The sequence below is a fragment of the Takifugu flavidus genome, chromosome 16 (assembly GCF_003711565.1).
Source record: "Takifugu flavidus isolate HTHZ2018 chromosome 16, ASM371156v2, whole genome shotgun sequence".
In the NCBI taxonomy this organism is placed as follows: Eukaryota; Metazoa; Chordata; class Actinopteri; order Tetraodontiformes; family Tetraodontidae; genus Takifugu; species Takifugu flavidus.
In genome coordinates this window covers 2,819,538-2,836,112 of record NC_079535.1, presented here as the reverse complement: position 1 = coordinate 2,836,112, position 16,575 = coordinate 2,819,538, and the positions used below count along the sequence as shown (strand labels likewise).

Below are 16,575 nucleotides of genomic sequence, written 5' to 3'. Positions count from 1 at the left end.
CTTCCTCTCCGCCCCCCCCCCCCAGATACACACTCACGCAGGCAAATTTAGAGTCGCATTTTGAAGGGATAATTTGAAAACGCCGGCTTTGTTTTCATTGATGATTTCTGCAGCAAATCCCCGCTTCGGTCCGCGGTGTGAACTGGGTCACCATTTACATCTGCCTTGTTCTCATTCCTTCCTCCCCCTCCTCGACCTCTCTCGATAATTGTCCCTCGGTTCAATGTAGCATGTGCCATTTTTTGTTAAAGTGAACTCCCGTAGAAAAATTTGTTTTCCAGGACTATTGAATAATGTTGGACCAGGGCGCCCCCTGTAGACGGTGCGGCTTATAGCAGCGTTTCAATGAAAGAGCATCTTGACCTGAAGTTTTTGACCACATTTAATTTCCTGAGCTAACCTACGACCAGAAATAATGTCTGCTGATGCTGCCAAAGGTGCTTCAAGCACTGGGGAAAAGTACTACTAAATTCTCAGGTTTAAAAAAATTGTTCATAAAGTTGTGTTTTGCTCATACTGAGTCGATTATCTGACGACGCCGGTGTCCATGTGAACCGACTGGCCACATCAGTGTTGTCCAAAAAATAATTGATGTCCTTTTTCCAACTTTATGAACTCTATGGTCATGAAATATCACACAAAGATAATTCACTTTTCATATTCACATTTGATTTTCAAGTCTCTAACCTGTCCATCACTATTGGGCCGGACATCAAAGTTATTTTGCGCATGTTTGTTGTATTCGCCCACCGTGGCGCTCTCTTTCAAGGTTAATTCATGTGCTGTGTGACGTCAGGTCAGTCGATAGAGCCGGTCGCCCTTGAACTATCTACAGGCTGCATGAGACCATCACTCCCCGCTGACAGCCGCATTCGCACACCATCACCACAGCCAAAGGCAATCTCTCCCTGTCTCACGCATGCACACACACATCCTTGCACTTCTATCTTTGTGAGGACTCTCATGGGCATGATACAGCACCCAGCTCCTAACCCTAGGTACCCCAACTAACCCCCTACTTCTAAAATCAAAATGAGGGTGCAAACAAAAGTCACTTTTGGCAAAATGTTCAACTTCAAATGAGTAAAATTGAGGAAATATCACAGGATAGAGTGAAGCCACTAAAGTAGATTTATGGCTGTTGTGTTTTCCCAAAAAATAAAAGAAAGAGTAATAGAGACACCACAGAAAGGTAGAGTAATAACCACTTTAATTACCTAAACTAACCAACAGTGAAGCAGCTGGAAAGGCTCCGGCAGCACCGCGACCCCGCAAGGGAAACGGCGGCGGCGAAGACGGCAGATGGCGACACGACCAACACTTTTCTTCTTCGTTTCAAGCAGACAAACATTTCACAAATTTGTGGCTTCATTAAATAAAGGACAAGTATAAATAAATAAAGGGTATAAGAAGTGAAAAATGAGAGGGACTGCAACACCACAGAGACCACTGGCATCATAGCGAGACAGCAGCTGACCAGACGGAGGTACAGACAACCACGCACACATGCTGCAAGTTATTTATTCAGCATTTTGGGTGGTGAAAGCAATTTTAACCTAACAGGAGAGAATCAAGAGTCAAAAGGACCTTCCTACTGATTTAAGAGCTGCTATAATATTTGACCTGACACATCTTTAACATCGACAATACCTACAGCTGCACCTTAAAAGGATCTGCGTGAACAACTATGATGGCTGGATTTGTCTTTTTCACAGTGTTGTTGTGGCCAAATTAAACTTTTAACTTAAACTGTTACTAAAGCCTATTTAAAGACCAATAATGGACAACCTTTAACTCTTTTTTTATGCCTCTGTTTCAAATTGGGATAATTGAATGGAGGCTAGGATATTTTAAAACCATCAGAACAAATGTTAATCTCTTTTACTCCTCTAAATAAACTGAATAAACTCAGGAAAGGGCGCAGCAATGCTGAGCGGGATGGCGGCGTCCTACTGTATACAGCAGAGCTGTCCGTTTGCATCTTTGGAGCGAAGACAGAGTTTAGGTTTGTAGTTTTCCAGGTAAAGCAGCTGCTTAGAGTTGAAGGCTCCACGACGTTTCCTGATAAGCAGAAGCTGCATGTAGTACGCAGAAACTGCAACGCTTCCACGCAGATTTGCTGCATATTTTAGGAGTGTGACACTAAGCTTTATACTCACTGTCTTATGAAGTGTACCGCATCCTCATATTCCATCCCACACTCGATTAGAGCCAGAGCCACCAACACAGGAGCTCTAGGGAACAACGATGATTGGCGTACTTAAGTCAACAGTCATCTGCCCGTCAATAGATTCAGAACCTTCCAGAAATATCAGCCATTACGCTTCACCACACATTAGCAGACGAGGCAACAGTTTGAAGATGAAGGGACATGTAGTAACAGCGGGGGGGTACCGACCGTCCGAGTCCAGCAACACAGTGCACGGCCACGCAGCTGCCGGGCTCATCTCGAAACTTCATCTGCAGCAGGTTCAGCCAGTCATCAACCACCTGGTCCGGTGGAGCGGAGCCATCGTCGAAGGGCCAGTCCTGGGAGGAGGAAGAGATCAGTCTGTGATGCACACTGCATATGGCTATACGGACACACACTGGACAATCGGTCTAAAAGAGTTTGGACTTAATATTGTACAAAAAAAAGATCAAGGATTCACTCAAACAGCAATTATGTTCAATTCTGATGGAAGTGGGCAAAATTGGCTCTTTAAACTTGAAGCCTTTTGCACTAATAAAAACATGCGATATCTTGCAGAGGATTCCTGCTAAACTGCCCAGTAGATGAAGTCCACATGTCTCACCAGGACTTGTATTCCTTCTTGTTCCACTGGCGTCTTGTCATAGGTAGCAGCGCACACCCTGACCAACGTGTTCACTCCATAGGCCTTAAGATCCTACGCATCAAAACATGCTTTATAACGGTTCCATCATTTAGAAAAGAGGAGCAAGGATTTGTGGCAATTGTATACCTCTATAAACTTCCCCAGCTGTACATTTGTGGGATTATGTGTGATGAGGAATCTCAAACAGTCGTATGTAATCTCCACTGGCGCTGGTCGGTTCATCTTTGCACCCAAAAAGATTTGTTCATTCATTAAAAGAAAAACTTGATAAAAAAAATTTGTATCATATAACTAAAAAAAAGCCAACTTGCAACTAAAAGGCTTCAGCTCTTGTGTTTACTGCAAATCTGTGGAGAAAAAAACACTTTTTACTGCCTTATGATTCCTGTAATTTGGCAAATATCAACTAAACTATAATATAAACTTGCAATGGAAAAAAGAAAAGTGTCCGAAGTTTTTTTCTGGTTGGAAAAAAGACCAGAGGAAGGCTAAAATTCAGCCCTGGAGAATGAAAAGACCTGTACTTATTTACTATGAAATGTTTTAGCCCATTCAGGAAAGACAACGCAGGCGAGGGGAGCTGTGAGGAAACGTCCAGGACTAGAATGACGCTCCCTTACTCCGAAGAGCAGATGCAAGTCTGACGGTTGGCTCGTCTTCATATGGGTCAACAAATGGCAGTAAGAACCTATGAGGAGGAGGAAGAGGAAGAGGAGGAGAGAGAGATCCAAAAACAGTTTTGTCTCGCTTTCACAGATTGCCAAGTGTTTGTTTGGTGTTATAAACTTTGTAAATGGGGGGAGGGGGCAGCCAAAATGTGTGTTTTCTCCCCCTCCACAAAGATAATCAACAAATTATTCTTAATTTACCACTACGCATGCTCACTCTGGTAAATGGACAAAAAGTCATCACACTGACCTACAGCCCCCGCACACAACATGCAGAGGATAACAGACATTGACAATAAAGTTTACACTGTAAACAGAATCTGAAATAGGCTACAAATATTTCACCCTAATTAGCTAAGAGGCTGTAAGCCGCTTGAGCTCGATACAAGAAAGTCACATGAGGACTAACTGTGCACCACTGGATGGAAACCTTCTGTGACATCTGTGCTGTGAATGTACACTTTTAATGCAGACCCCGGTGGCTACAGACCTGTGCACAGACCTGTGCGTGTGAGCGGCAGGACCCAGCGGGGCTTCTCTTCTCACTTGTCCACGATGAGCAGCAGGTGCTGGGCTTGGCAGAACTCCCCTCCCAGCCTCGCAAACGCCATACAGGTGCAGCCTGAGGTGGGGACAGGGACCGAGGTTCAGGTGGGACTGATCGCTCGCTCTGGAAGCTGCTGGGGACACACTCACTGCGATGGAGACAGCTCATTGAGCGGACACAGGAGAATGTGACAGCTCCGGGAAGTAGACACACCATTGATGAGGATGCTGCTGCGTCCCTGCGTCCTGGCTGACAAAGGCCCGCTAGCTCACTGCTAACCTGCTGCGCAGAGGAAAAACAGGTAAAGTCAATTGTCCCCGGATCAGAGCAAACACCGTTTACAAAAAAAAGTCGGAGCAGATCCAATTAAAAACGCTTCAACTGGTGTGTTTACAGAGGCCAGCGGTCGCCCAGGCAGCCTGTTCCTCACAGCATCACCCGAAGGTTCCTGGCGTGTTTAATACCGGAGGTTCGTCATATGGGCCGACAATACATCTGTCGGGTCAAACGGAACTTCGCGAAAAATTGACGACCAATGTCTCTACGCCATCTCGGTTAGTCAGCTACGGATTCGGGCTCTTTAAACGCGTCCTTTGGCTGATTCAGGACGACCCCAAAAGTGGCCGTAGCTTCGCACGAGTGACGACGCCGCCAACAGTCGGAGAAGAACCAGCCGCGCCAGAACCTGCGACACGAACTACGTCGTTTAAAAACGGGTCGACAACAATGTATCCAGAATGAAGAGCGAGCCGACGCTTCCCGGCCGGCGCATCCGCCGGGTCTCAGTAACGGCAGCGAAAACGGGGTCTTTGTTAACGGGGACGCGGTCAAAGGGACAGCGACAGAATCCGTGTCGAGGACAAACATACGCGGACTGTCTGAGCTACTTACTAAACACACCGGCTTCACGAAAAATCCAGACGCTTCTAGAGGCTGGCGTGAGTCTGCGAAGACATGATGAAAAGAAAGGTCGCGTTGGCAACAATCAACCACCCGACTTCCGGCAAGGGGTTTCAAAATAAAACACACGAATCATTTATGTGATATAGACTTCCTCTTGAAGATAATGATTCAGCTTGATTACTGCTGCCTTTCTGCCTCAAACATAGATTTTATCACATTTCACCAACACAAGAAACAGGCGATCGTGCAGACAGCTCCTACAGAGCCCCGTTCACACCTAACGCAGGGTTGGAAGACGGGTAAATCTGTCGCGACCCTGTTCTTGAATACAATAGTTGCGTGCTCATTGCTGCCATCTACCGTTGGCATAGAGCAACTTCAACTCATCTGTCATGTTTAGACGTGGAAAATCGAATTAATTGAAATACAGTTGCTTTTTGGCATTTAAATCTGTGTTTTTTGTTTTTTGGTTCCACGCCGAAAATACTAAAATATGTTTAATATTCAATGTGTACTCAGATATACTGTTTCCCTGATAATATTTATGTGAACATAACATTTTGACATCTACTCAAGTATGAGTTTTAGTAATAATCATAATCATAATATGTATTTTTTAAATACATCTGTAGAGCACAGTAAGCTTCCTGGTGGTGGGGAGTCACCTCTGGGAATCACCTGTAGGAATCCCCTCAGGGGATCACTGTTACTGTAACATCCAGGATTCTCTCCAACTGTTCCGTTAGTTTCTGGTTTCTCCTGTTCCTTCTTTGCTATGCTGCCACCAACCTTATTAATCACTACAGTCCTCCATCACCAGTCTTTCTGTGGTTGCAGATCCATTCTCCACCCCAATTGGAGGTGCGTCCTGCGGCCTGAAGGCCCCCAGTTCAAACTCGGTACCGATGTCTGAACCGATGGACCCCGGCCACTTCGCTATGGTGTTCCATATGTGCTTTACGTGCTAGCAAATCTTTATCCTGGGCCTCAGAAGTTCAGGTTCAAAGTGCTATAGATTAGGAAAAAATTACAAACTTTTACTACCGTAGTTCTTTGAAAAATGAATAAAGATTTCAATTATGAATTAATAAATAATATTGAATTAATTATGTTGAATGAACTATATTGAATTAATGGAAAAACCTACCTTAACTTACCTTTCTGGGATACTCTTGACTGACTCTGATAGTTCTGGGGTGTAAAAATAAAACCTCTGAAAAATGAATAATTTATTTCTGTCAGGTCTTGAGTACATTCGAGAAATGGAGGATTGATGGTTCTTCCAGTGTCTTCTAAAAGAAATGGCAACTCAATACATCCTAAAACAAAACAGCATCATTTTTTCCACCATGAGGAATAAAAAAAAAGTACATTTATGATCCTCTCGACGGTTGTAAAGGAGGGTCTGGCTTCATTGTTTACAGAGTAGATCTAAGTAGGTGCTGGAGAACACGAATATTTACACAAGCAGAAAATTACAAAACTCAAACTTATTTACCTCACTGGTCATTTATGATGTTAGCAGCAAAGGAACTGACATAAATAAACTCATTTCCCAACACTATCTCTACCTTGACAATACTGTAGTTGCTTTTCTAGGGTTTATTTTTTAAATCTGTTATTTTACTTCCCTCACCACATTTTTGCATAACAACAAAATAAGCAAAGATGTTTAGATGTAGATTAAAGTGACCATTTGAGTCAGACGGTCGCTGAGTCAGCGGCAGAAAATGTTTTAAATAGTGGTCGAGCTAATTGGAGCCATCTGAGCCTCTTGATGTAAACCACCGTTAACATGAGGAAAGTTCCACAGATGTCCGCCAACAGTACCAGCGCACCAATATGGCAGCTTGAACTCTCCCACTCACCCAGTTGCCATGGCAGCACAAGTAAACATTCATATTATTGAAAGGTTTTAGCCTTATGTACTTTCCTCATAGGTAATCAAACAGCCAACAATGCAGCTTTGTCGTTTATTTCACTATATTTCTTTGCTGTTATTTTTTCATCAGTGGTTTCCATGTGAACAAATTCACTATAATTACACATTTCCCTATCTCCTTACAAAGGGTGTGGCATCACCCATTCCACACGCACGCGGGTGTGTTCACACGCATGGGGCTGGATGTTCTCCCCCTTTAACAGAGCTATGCATTTCTTTACCTATTCATAAGGTGTTGGGTTTCATGGGAGGTTGGAGGGAGGGGAGTCTTCCTGTTTCCTGCAAAATGACAAGACAGGGCACGTAAAGTTAGTGTGTGTGTGTATGTGTTTGCGTGTGTGTGTGTTTGTGGGATGACGTCGAAGCTGCTGAATCTGGTCTGGCAGGATTTCTGAGGGAAGGGCGACAGAAAGCAGCAGCAGCAGCAGCAGAGACAGAGAGAAAAAGAAGTCAAAACCCCAAAACTGGATCTTCCTCAGCGTGTTTGACTGCTCCGTTGTGTAACAATCTATGTCTCCTGGTCTCCGACACTTTGGGCTTCTCTGGGTTTCAGCTCAAGGTAAGTCCTGATTGAGTTTCATAAATTTGCCACATGCTTACGGACAAACTTCTGGCTCAGACATCTCACTTCATTTTATTTTCCTTATTTACTCGAAAAACAGATAGAAAAATAGATACAAGTCGCTTAGATTCAGGAAAGTGGTAAAAAAACTCCATCATTCCACCTAAAAAAAGGACACAACTCGAGTAACTTTTTCCTTCTGCTATGACTAAGAGGGAAATAAAGACATTGAGCAACCAGTCAGGAAATGTGTGGTGATTCAACAGAGGGACCAAACCACCGTGGAATGTTTAGGAGTGAAATATTCAGATATGCTTTACGTTTTCCCCCCAAATGAACACGGACCCATCTGGCCTGTGTGGGAGTTAATACAGGGTCTGAAAAAGTCTTATTTATTTACTGAAAGTGTCAGACACTGAGTGTTGAGCGCTTGATGCCCGGCTACTCCTGTTGTCCCACATCTAAATATTTTACACTTTTCCAAACAGTGTGTGGTCCTGCACTTCTCTGCCATACAGATGGTGTTTCCATATAAGATTTATGACCAGCGTAGGGAGCCTAAACTGAAAGTGGGTCTTTAACTTTGATGGTTAGAATAAAAACAGACATTTTTCTCACACTTTAGAGTCATGGTGTTCTGCCTCAATCCAGGTGTAGCCCTCGACACAGGAAACAGGCCTGGTCATGTGACTAAATAGCTACACTTTTAAAGGACTGTTTGTTATTGTTTTACATACTTTATAACTCTACAGTGGCAGCTAATTTATCTATGGCAGCTGGCCGAACAGGAACTCAAGTATTTTTTTTTTTTTTAATATAAGCTGTAAAACTCCAAACATTAGCCGGTAGCTGATTTAACAACAGCATGAAAACAGCATGAAAATGTGGAGTGAAGGGCGCTCTCCAGACAGGAGGTATGCAAATTTTGAATTGATGTTTATTTAGAACTACAGAGGCTCCAGAGAGATGGTGCAGTAACAGGTTGGCCAGGTGAACAGAATGCTTAGGGAGTGGTGATGAATGCTTTTGTGGGGTGTAAGCAGCAGGCCTGAGTGTCAACGCTCAGCTTCGCCACCTTCCTTTTCCTCCAGCGCCCACACCCAAACATAACAATCATCGTCTTGAGTTCCTTTCCTCAACCTGATTGTGTGACATTTGCATCTCATCTGAACAAATCTAACTTATACAAAACAAGTTGTGGGTATCTGTGTCCCAGGGACACTAAAGGACTCTCTGAATCAACTTCAATTCACTGACCAAAAGACCCAAAAGTTCACCGATAGACACAGATTTGAACATCGTCATTTCCTGACAATCGGCAATATTAAATAATATATAATTGGGTTCTGGAGGCCGGCCCAGCAGCCACTGGGTGAGAGGCTGCTGTCCAGCCCTCAGCAGTCAGTCACACCCTCACACTGAGGGACAGTTGAGCATTTCCAATACATCAAAATAGGCCTGTTTGGACTTTGGGAAGAAAGCACAGTTATAGAAACAGTCCACAGTTTAAAATGTTGAAAGACATTTTATTTTCCTCTTTCTGTTGGAAGCTGCGCCCATTTTCCCACTGTAGACATTTGTCTGACGTCTAGGGCCGATGTAGAGTTTGTGTATTTCCTAAAGTAAATAGTTTTAGCTTGAATAAGAGCTGCATTAGAAATGAGCCTTTAAGGTAACTTGTTCATCTCAGAACTGGGCAGGCTCAGTTGTTGACGGTTTCCAGTCTTGCTTAGAATCCCAGCAGGACGATTCATCCATGGGCCTATAAAACCACATACTCGACACACATTAATGAGCGGTCTGGTAATATTAATAATCCTACATTTCATTTATGAATACACCTGCCATAGTGATCAGTGCATGTGCACACCAGCTAGCGGAGGCCTTCATTGTCACCCTCAGAATCTCCCCAGGCCACTGCTGTTTGGACAACACGGTTCAAATCAGGAACTAACTTCCTGTGTCCCTAATCAGTTACCATCCTGCTGCAATCACTTCAAACATGGTGAATTGCTCTGAGAGGACGGCGGTGACGCACATCAAGCCACCTCCGCTAGCATTACATTACACAGTTGTAACATCACAGCATGTGTGAGCATGCCGACAGTAGATTTCAGCCCTGCAGAGGTCGATCACGTGAGCAACAATACAGCAAGCAGATACAGCCGATAACAGTGTGGTGCAGAGTCAACAACAGTCCCCAGACAGCAAGATGGAAGGAAAGAGTGGCTGAGTTCAATGCAGCTGTTCACAGCTGGAGTCTGAAAAGTTTCAGTGCCCACCTGGAAGGGAGCCTCGCCTGGTCCCCCTGTCAAGGATCAGTCACCAAACAAAGCCCGGCAGCATTTCTTATCCCTGCAGGAGCTGAGTGGAACCTCTCTCTCTCTCTCTCTGTCTGCCCACGATGAAAGCTTCGTGTCTGAACCTCAGAACCACCAGAAAGCTCTCTCTATCCGGCGGGAGCTACAAATTCAAAGACGCTGTCCTACTAAATCACCATTTGTGGTGTCACTTGACAAAATAACGATCCGCTCTCTCGGAGTTTTTAAAGACCTAACTTTCCTTTCTCTCTTCCTGTACGTTACAGGGTAAACTTGCTTTCCTCCCTCGGGCCAGGGCAGCAGCAGCAGGGATGAACTGGTCGGGGCTGGAGAGCCTTCTCAGTGGAGTCAACAAATACTCCACGGCCTTTGGGAGAATCTGGCTGTCCATGGTGTTTGTGTTCCGTGTGCTGGTGTTTGTGGTGGCAGCACAGAGGGTCTGGGGTGACGAGAGCAAGGATTTTGTGTGCAACACTCGACAGGTAACATAAGGAAAAAAGCACATGTTTGTAGGAAAGTAGTTTATAGCGAGATGCTACACTAGCGTGCTAGATTTAGATCGATTCCAGATTAATATTATTAGAAATGCCCTCTAATCTTCTCATCTCTGGTCCAAATGCCGCCCCGTCAAATGTTTTTTGCCTTCCAGCCGGGTTGTACCAACATCTGCTACGACCACATCTTCCCCATCTCCCACATCCGTCTCTGGGCTCTGCAGCTGATCTTCGTCACCTGCCCGTCCTTGATAGTGATGGCTCACGTCAAATTCCGTGAAGGGAAGGATGCCAAATACGTGGAGCAGCACCACGGCTCTCACCTATACAGCAACCCCGGCAAGAAGAGAGGGGGGCTGTGGTGGACCTATCTGCTGAGTCTGATCCTCAAAGCTGGATTTGACGCCTCGTTTCTTTATATTCTGTACAAGATATATGATGGTTATGACTTGCCCAGGTAACATTTAAATGTGGTGTGAAGAATGATTCCATGCAACTACCTGCAGTAGTGAATTCATACGGTCTCTCTTTTTTTATCTGGGCAGGTTGTCGAAATGTTCGCTGGATCCGTGTCCCAACACGGTCGACTGCTTCATCAGTCGCCCGACGGAGAAAAAGATCTTCATGTTGTTCATGGTCGTGTCCAGTGCGCTTTGCATTTTCATGTGCATCTGCGAAATGCTCTATCTTATTGGGAAGCGCATCGCCAAACTGGTAAAGATCCGCCACCGGAACGAACAGATCCTATTTGCTGAGCAGCACGAACTCACCGACATGGTCCCACCCAGATCCCAGTATCACAAGACTGACCCAACCCTGACGGACAGTCAGCTCAGTTTAAACAGAAAGGAGAAGGTCAGAGAAGGTACTGTGACGACCACACTGTAAAACTCACAGGCTTGTGTGACCCGGGAGGTAATGCAATAGGACGAGTTAGCTTCATTTCTCAGTTTATCCGTAGCTGCTTGTCAGGGTCTAGGTTGAAGAGGCAGCCGTTCGAAGCTCTGAACCACTTCACCTCTTTTCACAAGAGGTAGGACGTCTAGAGGACATCACCATGTTCCTGGTCGAGGCCAATCAGGAAACAGTGTTATGGCCTAAAACTATGGAAATGGCCTCTCTGGGGTTAAGTGTTCCTTGATATTTGTGCTTAAATGGTGTCATATTCCATCCTGGACTGGTTTGGATCAGCTCAACACTTCCATGACCATGGATGGATGGACGGATGGATGGATGGATTGATGGATGCAATCCATCTTGTAGGACCCAGGTCAAATCCAACTCTGTGTGTGAGAGCAGCTGATTGTGATTCAACATCACTGTATATAGAATTTGATGTAAAAATTGTAAGAAACAAAGTGTACTCAGTACATAAAATATATTTAAACTTTAATAATTGTGTGACGGACAAAGTGATGCTGTTCTGTTTGTATTTCTTCTAATAAAAGGGTAAAAGACTTCTAATATCTACAACATGCAACCACTGAGACCCAAAGCCACCTACACGCCGAATACTGTCATGGTGACTAAAGAGTGGGTCCCGGATGCTGCAGTTTGCTGGACAGGCTGGATTTAATCCTCAGACACAGAGCAGACTACCTCTGTTTGACTACAGGCCTGCAGGAATGTCACAAAGTGGACCAAAACTTGTTTTTTCTTTTTTTTTGAAGACTTGAAAGAAAAGCTCTGTTAAAGCTGACTGGACTCAACATTGTCAGGCTGGTACAGCGTAGTGTTAGTACAACCGGGAGGGCACAAGAAGAATCCGAGCAGATTTGAATTTGCAACAGCTGTAAATGAAGACATTCAGTCAATCTTCGTTTTTGAGTCCACTATAAAGGGAGGCGCTCATGATAAACTTTAGGTATCTACGGCGCCACTAGGTGGCAGCATTATGCATTAAAATAAAAAAATTTAATTGGCATTATTGCAAATGGTTCCAAATAACCCAGGTCAGCTTGAGTTTGAATGCAATGTAGCTGCAGAACAAGAATCCAACCATAACTGATTCTAAAGTGAACCATGTAAGCAGTTAAACACCAATGTGTACCATATCCATGGTTACCGGTATAAAGTATATAATTAATCTGATCATTACTACACCAAATCAAGCACAAGTTTGGATACAACTTATCTGAGCACAACTAATTTGACCCGTCTGTCCCATAGGAAGAGAAATGGAACAATGAGCTGAGCAGAAGCTAGTTTCTACCCACTGAAGGGAAGGAGAGGCAAACATTCACTCTTGGTGTCATAAGAAAAGGTTTATTATATGTTAAAAGAAGCACCTACCTGTGCCAGCACCAGAAATGTAAGTTTAATAAGTGTTCTAATAGTGCATTAATCACAAAGCAAAACACAGGAAGAGGGGATTGAACATTTATTTACCCTTATTAAAAGTTACAATCAAACCATTAACATCTTAGAACGATAGCAAAATAAAAAGAACCAAAAATGTTGGCCAAAACATATTTACAGAGACAGATTGCAGATAAAAGCTCACATTTTAGACACAATCCCAACCCCTGCATTGGAAACTCTGAAATGTGAATACTCAAGAAGCTCGACATGTGGTTATAGCCAGGAAAAGGATTTAAAACGCACAAAGAAAGACACAGCTCTCCCCCCATCTCTCCTGCTCCATTTTCTGTTCTAAAAATGACAAAATACTTGTAATTTTGGGGTTTACTTGTGGGATTGTAGAATTCTAAAAAAAAAAAGATCTTTTGAAGGGTCTATGTCCATGTAACAGTCATTTCCAGTGGGGGAGATGGTTGGTCCCACTCAATTTTTCAGATCCCGAAAAAAGATGAAAAAAAAAAGTTATAGGGCTGCCACGCCGATTAAAAAGGATGCTTCGCCATGATTTAGGAAAGAAAGTCAGTACTCCCGATTCATTCCAAATCCAACCCATTACCTTCGTCACACGCCAGTCTCTATACCGTGGGCGGCGACATGAGCACGTTCAGTATGAGAGGGCCCGGTGAGGTTCCGTCTGTCGAACTAATAAAAGGCAGTGAACTGGTGGTTGAATCAGCAAGTGTGATATATCCGTCGTCTTCTTTTTGTAGTCGTTTATAACTTTTAAGAACGTGGCACGGGTCTCTCATATATATATTTATATACTTTAATCTTGGAAAATCAGTTCAGGTGCTGCGGCGGAGGGAAGTCACTCTGCCTTGACCTCGGCCTCGGCCTCAGAGGCTGCGGGTGTCGTTTCCTCGGCGGGGGCCGGGGCGGCGGCGGTGGCGGCGGGCTCCTCGGTGGGGGCGGCCTCTGCAGCCGGGGCCTCCTCTGGTGTCTCGGTTTCGGCCTCAGGTGCGGCGCTGGGGGCCTCACCTTCTTTGGCCTCGGTCGCTGGCGTCTCATCTTTGGTTTCCTTGGCTGCGTGGCCGTTCTCCTCCGGCTTGTCCTCCGTTGTAGGCGAGGCGGCCTCCTCCTTTCCTTCCTCGCTGCTCTTCTTGCTCTTCTTCAGCGAGATCCCCTTGAACTTAAAGGAGTTCTTCAGGGAGAACTTCTTCTTCTTTTTGCCATCCTTGGCGGCGTCGCCCTCGGTCTTGGCGGCCTCGCCCTCGGCTGCGGGAGCAGGTTCAATTGCATCCCCGGCATTGGCCTCCCCCTCTTTGGCGGGCTCAGCAGTTCCGTTCCCATCAGCCGCCGCCGCTTCTCCGTCGGGCTTGGCAGACACGTCGCCGTTGGTTTTGACGTGGCCGTTCTCCTGCAGAGTGAGGGGATGATAAGTTGTGGATTAAACACCACCAAACTGGGTCAAAATAGAAATGGTGCCTCTGCTCATCTCATATATAGATGGATCAAACATAGATGAAATGGGGTCTAATATCCCAAATAAATCTAGGAGATCTGACATATGACAGATTAGCATTAGCCCATTTATTCAACAGTTAATCCGTGTTATACTTCAGGATAGCAGTTTGCCCCGACAGCATTTGCGCGCGTGTGTGTGTGTGTGTGGGGGGGGGTGTTGTTCAACAGCTGTTTGCAATTGCAACACTGGCCGTGGGGTGGCAGTAGAGACGCATCTGAAAGTTGAGTTCGGGGAACAAAAGAATCCCCTGAAACCTGTTTTTTTGCTCTCATCCGCCACAGATCTACCGAGTGTTGCCAGCCCATAAAACCCACGTTATACATCTACATGTTGCACCCAACTCAAGCTGCCTAAATGGAACATTTATCAGCATCGCCTCCCAGATTGGCAACACGATTAAAGACCAATCGGCTGCGCTATCACGAAGAAGCCAAAAGCTGGATCTACCTGCACTATTTCATTAAAAGATCGTCTGGGGTAACGGGGGATTTGAAACGACCCTTATTTGCGGTCGCGCAACACGCGCCTGCTTTCGAGCGCATTTGCATCCTTTGCGCCAGTTTCGCCTCATCTTTTGTTCGACGCACGGAACCAGAATCCCCCACCCCCGCGAACTGGAAACGCGTGACTGAAAACACGACCCCAACGTGCATTTGGCCAAGAATGTGTCATAATTTGAGCAAATGTGTGGACGCATTACCCCCCGCGAGCAGCGGCCCGAATTAACAAAAGGCACGTCTGGTGCGCGCTCCGCGGGGACGAGCGTGTCCAATCAGCTCTACTGTAGGTCACCTGGCATTATTTTGTCAAAATCTTTAGAGTAATGTACGTGAACCCGTCCCAGGCTACAACTGTGTGTGCTCAGCACAGCCTCTCACCCGGGTCTCTTGTCACCCGTGCTACCAGGGGGCGTTTGGGGCCATGTGGCCCCCCGTCCCGTTCCCTTGTCTGAATTGATGCACTCACCTGTCCGTTGGCTTTGCCATTAGCGGGCTCAGTGGCGGCCTTTCCCTCCACAGCTACTCCACTCTTGGTCACGGTGCCTCCCATTTTTCCTTTATCTGATATGAACGAAAAAAGAAAATCAAAAAAATAAAGTTTCTGGGATTTTAAAAATCCAGCTCGGGTACGGGCAAAACCTTGGTGAGAGATTGAGGGGGGGAAAAAAATCCAACGGGGTCTTCTCCCTTGTAGGACTAGTGATGAGAAGATCCCCTCTGCAGAGACTGCAAACCCCACGGCGGCTGAGCTCAAATTAAGGGATGGCGGAGTTACGGCTGTTGAATACTTCAACCGCGCCTCAAAAATCGACCACAGACCCCACCCCGGGGCGGGGCTTTGCGCAGGCGTCCAATGGTGTGCGGGGGGCGTGGTCTGCCACCAACCCTGCCCTCCATGCAACAGTCTGCTTCTGCAGCTGCATGAGAAGCGAGACTTCAACCACAGTTTTGGACATTTTTGAAACTTTTCTACAGAAATTTTCGACAGAAATATTACCAGAAAGTACTTAAAATACGACTTTAAAAAAAAAGATATTTGAAACAAGGATAGAGACTAGATAGATAAATAGATAGACCACTGAAAAGACCATTTAAGTAAGTCATTAGAACTGATCAATAGCCACGCAACCAGGTCTGCCGGAGGCATTGGGACTGCATTGTCAGACAGAGACAGTGAATCAGCCAGTAATGAGGTTTCTCTGCCCAGTGATTGACTCCCATGATTGCAATGACTCCCTATTTTTCATTTTCATTTTTCAATCTTGGTTTATTCTGTGATCCCGGAGCACTGGAACAATGCTTCCATACTCTGGCCAATCATGACAAATGAATCAAACCTTGCTTCCCAACAACATGCCGAACCTACAGATGGACTTGTGATAACAGAATGGTGCTTTATCTCACTCATCAATTCCAGGAATTCATTTAGAGGCATTTATGATAGTATTCTTCTGAGGCATCCCTTTAGAGCTATCACACTTACGTTGGCTTTCTATGAACGCACTGACCAATCCGATTGCAACAGCGCGACCCGCACCGAGCACGCACACACTCACACAAACATGTCACGGCCATGGTATGTGAGGCATGCATCCACCACACCAGAGAATGATCTGCATCCTTTCAGTGGGCTGAGCTTCCCACAGTGGTGCTCACCCTCAGGGCTTCAAAATTTGTAAAACGGCAACCCACCCACTACTCGAAAACTAGCCAGCGCAGCCCTGTGCATTCTCAGCAACTGAGTCAACGGAAGCAACACGTTTAGATGATGCTGTTGATGAAGTCCAGCCACCGTTTCAAATCCTGAGATTAACCGAGGCTCCAGAATTCCTTCCTACTCTCTGATGTGGGGCCTGATTCAGGTGGTCTTTATTATGAGGTTTAAATGATAATGTTATCACATTTCAAAGGGAAGATCCTGGTTGTATCCACAGAAGAAAGAGATGCTTTCTCAGCGGGGGATCCTCACCTCTGC

The 16,575-nt window shown here is 45.4% G+C and overlaps 3 protein-coding genes and 1 long non-coding RNA gene across 8 annotated transcripts; 2 read left to right on the top strand and 2 right to left on the bottom strand.

Moving 5' to 3' along the window:
• Nucleotides 1–1,193: 1,193 nt before the first annotated feature.
• Nucleotides 1,194–5,091, bottom strand: ptp4a2a (protein tyrosine phosphatase 4A2a). 5 transcript variants are annotated; one of them, XM_057058231.1, is made up of 10 exons: nt 4,944–5,091; nt 4,202–4,334; nt 3,996–4,127; nt 3,458–3,525; nt 3,149–3,184; nt 2,964–3,059; nt 2,796–2,888; nt 2,399–2,529; nt 2,160–2,234; nt 1,194–2,061 (listed from the first exon to the last, which is right to left on the bottom strand). In XM_057058231.1, exons 6-10 carry the CDS (start codon nt 3,057–3,059, stop codon nt 1,950–1,952), a joined length of 507 nt encoding a protein of 168 aa, XP_056914211.1. In that variant the 5' UTR covers nt 3,149–3,184; nt 3,458–3,525; nt 3,996–4,127; nt 4,202–4,334; nt 4,944–5,091; the 3' UTR covers nt 1,194–1,949. The 5 variants fall into 5 exon arrangements, with proteins under 5 accessions (XP_056914211.1, XP_056914209.1, XP_056914208.1 ...); XM_057058229.1 differs by having other exon boundaries at nt 3,149–3,525; XM_057058228.1 differs by having other exon boundaries at nt 2,964–3,184; nt 3,370–3,525.
• Nucleotides 4,210–5,398, top strand: LOC130539705 (uncharacterized). Its single transcript, XR_008954203.1, has 2 exons — nt 4,210–4,353; nt 4,449–5,398. It is a non-coding gene; the product is annotated as an uncharacterized LOC130539705 (long non-coding RNA).
• Nucleotides 5,399–7,190: 1,792 nt separating this feature from the next.
• On the top strand, nt 7,191–11,732 carry gjb9a (gap junction protein beta 9a). The gene is made up of 4 exons (XM_057058225.1): nt 7,191–7,456; nt 10,047–10,262; nt 10,430–10,731; nt 10,820–11,732. The coding sequence occupies exons 2-4, from the start codon at nt 10,092–10,094 to the stop codon at nt 11,160–11,162; spliced, it is 816 nt and encodes a 271-aa protein (XP_056914205.1). The 5' UTR covers nt 7,191–7,456; nt 10,047–10,091; the 3' UTR covers nt 11,163–11,732.
• A 907-nt stretch (nt 11,733–12,639) lies between these two features.
• On the bottom strand, nt 12,640–15,394 carry marcksl1a (MARCKS-like 1a). The gene is made up of 3 exons (XM_057058226.1): nt 15,240–15,394; nt 15,067–15,161; nt 12,640–13,992 (listed from the first exon to the last, which is right to left on the bottom strand). The coding sequence occupies exons 2-3, from the start codon at nt 15,148–15,150 to the stop codon at nt 13,444–13,446; spliced, it is 633 nt and encodes a 210-aa protein (XP_056914206.1). The 5' UTR covers nt 15,151–15,161; nt 15,240–15,394; the 3' UTR covers nt 12,640–13,443.
• Nucleotides 15,395–16,575: the final 1,181 nt, after the last annotated feature.

Excerpts from the sequence above, each read along its gene's own strand:
- ptp4a2a (XM_057058227.1), bottom strand. The coding sequence starts at position 3,499 with ATGAAGACGAGCCAACCGTCAGACTTGCATCTGCTCTTCGGA. Across the intron at positions 2,889-2,963 it reads AGCTGGGGAAGTTTATAGAG|GATCTTAAGGCCTATGGAGT; the intron begins GTATACAATTGC and ends TTTGATGCGTAG. Across the intron at positions 2,530-2,795 it reads AAGAAGGAATACAAGTCCTG|GACTGGCCCTTCGACGATGG; the intron begins GTGAGACATGTG and ends TCCTCCTCCCAG.
- marcksl1a (XM_057058226.1), bottom strand. The coding sequence starts at position 15,150 with ATGGGAGGCACCGTGACCAAGAGTGGAGTAGCTGTGGAGGGAAAGGCC. Across the intron at positions 13,993-15,066 it reads ATGGCAAAGCCAACGGACAG|GAGAACGGCCACGTCAAAAC; the intron begins GTGAGTGCATCA and ends CTCACTCTGCAG.
- gjb9a (XM_057058225.1), top strand. The coding sequence starts at position 10,092 with ATGAACTGGTCGGGGCTGGAGAGCCTTCTCAGTGGAGTCAACAAATAC. Across the intron at positions 10,263-10,429 it reads TTGTGTGCAACACTCGACAG|CCGGGTTGTACCAACATCTG; the intron begins GTAACATAAGGA and ends TTTGCCTTCCAG. Across the intron at positions 10,732-10,819 it reads GATGGTTATGACTTGCCCAG|GTTGTCGAAATGTTCGCTGG; the intron begins GTAACATTTAAA and ends TTATCTGGGCAG.